The sequence below is a fragment of the Octopus bimaculoides genome, chromosome 2 (assembly GCF_001194135.2).
Source record: "Octopus bimaculoides isolate UCB-OBI-ISO-001 chromosome 2, ASM119413v2, whole genome shotgun sequence".
In the NCBI taxonomy this organism is placed as follows: domain Eukaryota; kingdom Metazoa; phylum Mollusca; class Cephalopoda; order Octopoda; family Octopodidae; genus Octopus; species Octopus bimaculoides.
The window spans coordinates 120,342,512-120,350,114 of NC_068982.1; the positions used below are offsets into that span (position 1 = coordinate 120,342,512).

The 7,603-nt window shown below is 36.6% G+C and overlaps 1 protein-coding gene across 1 annotated transcript in view; it reads left to right on the top strand.

The window, feature by feature from the left end:
* The window catches only part of LOC106876284 (relaxin receptor 2), a 112,024-nt gene extending 104,440 nt beyond the window's left edge, over positions 1-7,584 (top strand). The window contains exons 16-18 of the mRNA XM_052965552.1: positions 327-1,165; positions 2,038-2,258; positions 4,136-7,584. Of these exons, the coding sequence (XP_052821512.1) occupies positions 327-1,165; positions 2,038-2,258; positions 4,136-4,198 (1,123 nt within the window). The 3' untranslated portion in view covers positions 4,199-7,584. The remainder of the gene's footprint in view (positions 1-326; positions 1,166-2,037; positions 2,259-4,135) is intronic.
* Positions 7,585-7,603: the final 19 nt, after the last annotated feature.

Consider the following 7,603-nt stretch of genomic DNA (forward strand, 5'->3'; position numbering starts at 1 on the left):
GAATATATTCCTTCTTAGCCAGGACTGGGCAGCCAGAGATAATATGATTTATTGTTTCTTGTCCATCTCCACATATTCTACAGTTACTTGTTATGTTTCTTTTCATTATATGTTTTTGGTAATTTCTGGTGGGGAGGCTTTGGTCTTGTGCAGCAATTAAAAATCCTTCAGTCTCTGCTTTGAGTCCTGAGCTTCTCAACCATTGCTGGGATTTTTCTCTGTCTATTTCTTCTTCTTCTTCTTCTTCTTCTTATTATTATTATTATTATTATTATTATTATTATTATTATTATTATTATTATTATTATTATTATTTTTATTTTCAGACATTTTTCTGTGTTTTACACCTGTATTTACGCTTTGCACGTACGTGTGTGCAATCCCAAAGGTGATGGATTATCCAGTACAAAGAATCTTATTGAAAACCCAGTGCTACGTGTTGGTGTATGGGTGATCGGCGTAGTCGGTGTCTTGGGAAACTGCTTGGTTTTACTTGGACGTTTTTGCATTAACGAAGACAACAAAGTTCATTCGTTTTACATTCAAAATTTGGCGTTGGCTGATATGCTGATGGGTGTTTATTTGCTAACTGTCGGTTCTAAGGATATGTTTTATCGTGAGAAATATTTATCGAACGACCAACAATGGAGATATTCATGGCTTTGCAACAGCTGCGGAGTGATTTCAACTATTAGCACAGAAATGTCTGTTTTTACTGTGGTACTCATTACTTTAGACCGATACATTAATGTCGTCTATCCGTTTTCATTACACAAATGCGGACGAAAAACAGCATATTTTTTAATATTATCGATGTGGCTCGCTAATTTCCTTCTTGCTGTACTGCCAGTTCTCGGCATACCTTATTTCGGAGAACATTTCTATCGAAACAATGCTGTGTGTCTACCTTTGCATATCCATGAACCGTATATAAAAGGTTGGGAATACTCAGCTTTCTTATTTCTCGGTATAAATGTGCTAGCTTTCATATTTATCTCCTATGCCTATTTCGTCATGTTTTGCAATATCCGTAAGTCAGCCATGTCCCTGCGAACAAATCGTGAAAATCATGATCATCTTATAATGAAGAGATTCTCCATGATCGTCCTCACTGACTTTATGTGTTGGGTTCCTATAATAACAGTGAAAACTGTAGCACTTGCAGGTAAGCTTATCGTAAAGTTCCTTTTTTTCATGTTTCTTCATTTTAGTTCTTTTAATTTCTCCTTCAGCTATTTTCTTTGCATCTGTACAGTTGTTGATAAAGAAATATTCAAATGTTTAGACACGGATTAATCTTGGTCGAGTTGGCCTATAATCAAAATCATTTGAGCATTTCGTTTTCTTTTGTGTATCAGTGACTACTTTTTGTGATCTGTCCTTATCTTTTTAAGACACTAAGGTATGATATTTCAATATCTTGTTTACTTTTAATTTAAAGTGAGTAGCAAGAGATAATTCTTCCTTCCACGTCTACATATCTACATTTATGACTATTTCACTTCATTTTTATTGGTAATCATGGATAAAAAATATATGATCTTTTTTTTAATTAAACACAAAATTAAGTGGGATAGAGAATATCTATTTCTATTTCTCATAAAACATTTTGAACTTCATGTTTTACGAAGGAAAACTTAACTTGCTGCAAACGCTAATCTTTGAATGCTTCCAGCTTTTTAAATACTGCCAAACTGTTGTCCGAATAGCTATAAACAGTTTCCTCGAAGTCACAAAATAACTCCGTTCTCAGTATTTACTGACTCTGTACAAACCACCACGTCTATTTACATTATCAAATCTTTACTCAACACATGCTATCATCAACAACTTTTCTCCTTCTTTTCATCACGCTTATTTTCTTTCTCTCCCTCTCACTTTTTCACTATTTCTCTTTTTCCTCTTACATTCTTTCTCATTCCCTCTCACACACACATACACACTCACACACGTACACACGCATCGTCATTATGACCGTTAATCTTCTTTGTTATAATTTCCATGTTGTTTCTCAACGTTGGTGCTTTCTGTTTCCAGGTTACCATATTGATGACAATCTCTACGCTTGGTTAGCAATTTTTATTCTACCAATCAACAGTGCCCTTAACCCACTAATCTACACCATGATGACTACACATTTTAAGCGAGCCGTCTTAAAAAACGTCCTTGTCAGAGCTTTCGGAAAAGTGAACCAGTCGGATCTTACCGGATCGTCTTGCGGAGTGTTACGACAACACAGTTGTGTTCAGGTTACTGAGGTAAAGGTTTCGTCATGCTAATGCATAAAAGCAAATCTCAGTCGTTTCACCTCGTCAATAAACATCATGAAATACAATACACATTGTACAATACACATTGTGTTCAAAAGTATTACAGCAAACCGCATTATGGTTTCGTTTCCCCCTCGTAACTGCGACGCAATTTTTGCATCTCGGATTCATTAAGAAAAAGAGAGCCGATCCATTTCCACAAGCTCACTTCAACAATTTCTTTTAAGATATAGTCATGTGACTGTATAAGAATTCCTTATTTTAACATACAACTAGTGATCCAAAGGGTTAGATCTTTTGCTGAAAAAAACTCAGTCACCTTGCATAATTATAATTGGTTAAATGTTTTACAAGCGCGTCCATATTTTATGTGAAATATTTGTTTAGGCATTTCTCAAGAAGGAAAACTGATGTAACACCTGGGACTTTGTTTATATTCTATGGCGTAGACTAGTCCTTCTTTTGGGGGGAAGTGCATATGTTGTTTAGAGAGTGGAATTAGCCCTGCGTAAAGTGTTTCTCACTTTAAAATATCTTCAAACATAGGCATCGCTAAATTTTTAACATCTTTTTATGCAGAGCCGAAAAAGGCAAAACACTCAATGAAAATGTTCATGATAGAATGAAGGCATGTGACAACGTGGATCGTAACTCTCTAAATAACTGCTACAAGAGTCGCCACATTGGTGCAAAAGTGTGTAGGTTCCTAGCAGAATTGACGAGGCACATTCATGTTGCTTTAACAGCGACAAGTCTCATTCAAGTGACGGTATTGCAGTCATTATGTATGTGTGTATGTATATATGTATCTTTTGCCGATGTGTATTAGTAAAAGAAAAACCTGATAAAAATATTCAGCGCCCAATATCACTCTGACCATATACTTCCCCTATATTGTGCGCCCCTTCAACCAGCTTTACATCTTGCTTTCCCTCCTCTCAAGCCAATAGTCTACTCCAACATTTCTTAGTCCTGCAATATGCTTTTCTTCGGTTCTGCATTTTGCTTCCCCTTCCGCCAGCCTTACTTTGTGTTCACCTTTCTTTATGCCTTACAATATGCCCTTCTGCCAGTTCTACAATATCTGCTCCCTTTGTCAGCCCTACAATATACTTTCCCCTCTTTCAACCTGAAAGTGTGCTTCCTTTTCTCTCGGTCATATGATGTACTCCCATTTTTACCACTCCTACATTGTGCGCTTCCTTAAAAAGTCTGCTCTAAATTCTCCAAATTCAGCTTCTTTATATCACATGAGAAATCCAATTTGAAAACTTATAACTAACTTACAAACAAGAAATTTATCGTTTAGGATTATTCATATCATCGAGTATATCTGTTATCGGACAATATTTGAAATGCTTCACGACAAATCATACGATAGGTAAATAACACCGCACAAAACTCCCGTCTTTTACTCTCCAACTAACTCCTGTTCTCCGTCCTCCAATGTTCCGAGATGGACTTACCCTCCTCTCTTTGTGAAGCATCCCAAGGTGATTACCTACACCAACTGGTGTGTAGCTCTGAATGTACTTTGAAGCATTTGTTCCACTAGAGTTACAAATAAAGTTTCTTTACAACGCTCACCTTATAGTGTACTGGCGATTGTCCCGTTGGAAACCTGTAAGTCAACAATACTATTCTTCAAAATATGTGTGTGCGTGCGTGCGTGCGTGCGTGTGTGTGTGTGTGTGTGTGTGTGTGTGTGTGTGTGTGTGTGTGTGTGTGTGTGTGTGTGTGTGTGTGTGTATACTTATTAACACATCTGCTGATATATCTAGTTGTGTGTTTGCCTATGTATATAACTACATCTCTTTCTATGAATATATCTGTATTTATATCTATATTTTCTATATTCTTTCCAGTTGAAAATTATGGCCGATGACTGCCGAACAAAATCAACCAATAAAAATGCTGTGATCATGTGATTTTAATCGAGATCTCCTATGACGCGACCAATGCGTCTGCTGTGCCGTCTCACTCAAGTCACGATGCCTCTAGAATATTTTGCGGCTTCACTGCAGCTGTCCTGTCTCATTCCCGTTACGCTATGATACAACTATAACATTGTGTGGTTCCCTGTTGCAGTGACTACAGCTTTATTGCCGTATCTGTCAATGTTACTGTTGATGACTGTCTTGACAATCGTTATTAAGACTCATATCATTCCACTGCCAGTCGTTACAACAATAATCTGACACAGTTTCTGCCTCTGAGTGGTGCCAGAAATATTAAAATAGGTTGCTACCTTGAAACACACAATGGCATTCATTTAAGATTTAAATAAGAACTGCATTGCATTCCATTACATCATACCATGCCTCGTGAGACAGCCTGTACAGGAGTACACAACCAGCTAAAAATAGCAGCCAAACATTCCTTAAATAACACCCTAGCTTCTGAAAGTAAATAAGCACAGTGTATAACAAAAACATAGAATGGGCACGGGGGGGGGGGCTTGCCTTTGGTCATAAATCTACTAGAACAGGATTGACCTATGGCTAAACAACCACACCGCTTCATTACATCATAATATACATCACACATGCTAACAAACATTTATCTACCTCAAAATAGTCACCCGAACTGCAAGAGACAGCAGCCAAAATCTCCAACAACTCATATTCTATATGCTGGTAGTCATTACAAGCACACACACTTTTACGTATATCACACAGACACACACACACACAGACACACACTTACACACAATCATATGTGGTGCGTGTATGCGTGTATGTGTGCGCGCAGATGCGTGTATGTGTAGTTTAACCCGAGATCATCATGTACTTGGTGTGTTTTAAAATATAGTCCTGTTATATATGGTGCTGAGTCCACCTCTTTTTTATGGTAGGCACATCACGTCACCCAGTTTTATAATACCTCATTATTGGCTGCCATTAGCGGGGATTGTTGTGTTGCGATCATTTGGAACTGTGAAAAGTAATAAGCGACAGCAACAACAACAAAACACTAGTAAATAATCTATAGAAAAGTTCAAATATATCGCAGGTCAATTTCTCATGTGTCTGTATGTGACTTGTGAGCGACTTGCACTTTTTTTTTTTTCTGCACCATGGACCATTGTTATCCAATTTTTACTTCCCTGCAAAATAAACACTTGTTAAGCAGTAAGCATTCACACAGGATTTTACAATATGAAATATTAAAACAGCATTATATGTGTGCGTTTGTGTATGTATGTATATGTATATCAGTCATTTTATAAATGCAAGGCTGTAACTGCACTTATATCATAGAAGCAATTTCATAAACGTCATGCTTGTCATAAAGTAATATAAAAATACGACAATCATAAGGTAAAGATTCTTATACGCATTTAATCAATACTTGTTAATACATACACATGTAACATTTAGCATGAGTTGGGTAAGGAAGGCATCTTGATTTTTCATTATCTTTCAATGTCTTGCAGATCTGTATTATCCTATAATACCAGACTCATTTGTAGCGTATAAATTAAGGAGCTGAAGTTGGGTTATCTCCCCCAAGAACCCATGTTCAGCCATACTTTGCTCCAGGCGGAGTGGTACGTATCGTATTACTCCAATGATAAGCATGAAACTGAAAGTATATCAGGGATACTGTATTTGCAATCTCTTAGCCAATAGACGATAAACGCATTCTTTCTTCTTTATTTTTCTAACCATACTGGCGTCCAGAGGGCAGCTGCTTTTCACAAAAGCATATTTTTTTCTTGTGGTCCCACACAATATCTGGCTTGTTGTGTTTTAACTTACTTCCTGTTTTAATTTTTAAGCTCCACCAGTATTCTTTTGATCCATCATTCTCAATTTAGTCTACTTTGTTGGAAATTTTCGTTTTCTTCTGTTCCAGACTGACTAGCGCATCATACCTCTTGGGGAGATAATATCCAAGAGACAATATCTCGCAGTTAACAATCATGAAATTGATGTCTTCAGTTTTAGTTTAGCACAGCCTATATTTGTAATCTATCGATGTTTTCTGCTTTTCACAAAACAGAAACTTAGTGGAGATCTCTTGTTCTTGAATTGCATGGAGGCAACCTTCAGAATGAGATGTCACAAACTTGTCGGTACTCCAAGTCAAGCATTTCAGATGATTTATTTTCCTCAAAAACAGGCGTCTTCTGTGCCAAGTGCTCATGCACTATCTTCTCAGTGAACCGGTCCCTATTTATATATTGTTCTGATAAAGAGAATGTTTCAGTTTTCCTTGGAGAGAGCTCTGCATCAGCTCTTATTTCATGTCTCCCCTAAAATTTCCTAAAATTCATTAGCTCTCCTAATGTCATTGTTATTTTCGTGCTGGCAAACTTGGGCAAGATAGTTGTTGGCCCGGTTCCTCTATTGTAACAGAGCATCCAAAAATCATCTTCCTCACCAAACAGGTTTGTTATGGTTACCGGTTTCGTCGCAGACGGCCCAATCATGTGACAGGTTTTTCTGGGTTACATGTAATAAGACACGACAAAACAAACAAACAAAAGTACATAGATGTGTACATACATGCATACATACATAATACATACATACATACATACATACATAAATACATTCATGCATATATACATACCTACATACATACAAACATACATACATACACACACAGATGTGTTTGCAGTACCAGTCTTATACATGCATGCACATTTTTAATGCTAGTCAAAACAAAAACTGAATCTCCAGTCTGAAAGATAACATCATGCATACATTAAATATGTACATTTATCTTACCGAGGCTAGACATCTTCTAACGAACTGCAATGTGAATGATACACATCTGAAAATGTTTTGTCAAAAATAAAAGAAAAAAATATCATCCCCTTAAATTTGAACACTCTTTAACGTTAACTGTTTACTGCTTCAAACTTGAATATGACTCCATCTACATATCTATCTTGAATATTTCGTTGGGATAATTTGGAAAAGGACGCTCGAAATTTAAACAAATTGTGTTCGTCGGGGAAGGCGTGTGTGTGTGTGTGTGTGCGTGCATGCGTGCGTGCGCGCGTTTTTGTGTGTGTGTGCGCGCATGTGCATGTTCATTGCAATTAATTTTGCAATTTCATCGACTTTTAATGGAAAATATCGTTTATTTTATCTTTACATTTGGTGAGAGAAAAACAGATAATAGAAACACGAATATTATCGAGGACGTTGTTCTTGCTTTGATCCAGGTTGTTTTTTTTTTCTCCTTTGAGAAAAGTATAGTTTCCTTTTTATAATATTGACAATCAAATTTTTAAAAAGACTTCTACTTTATATTTTCTTTGTATTACAATTTCTTTTTCGCTTTTAACACGTGGCTTCTAGCGCTAACACAATTATATA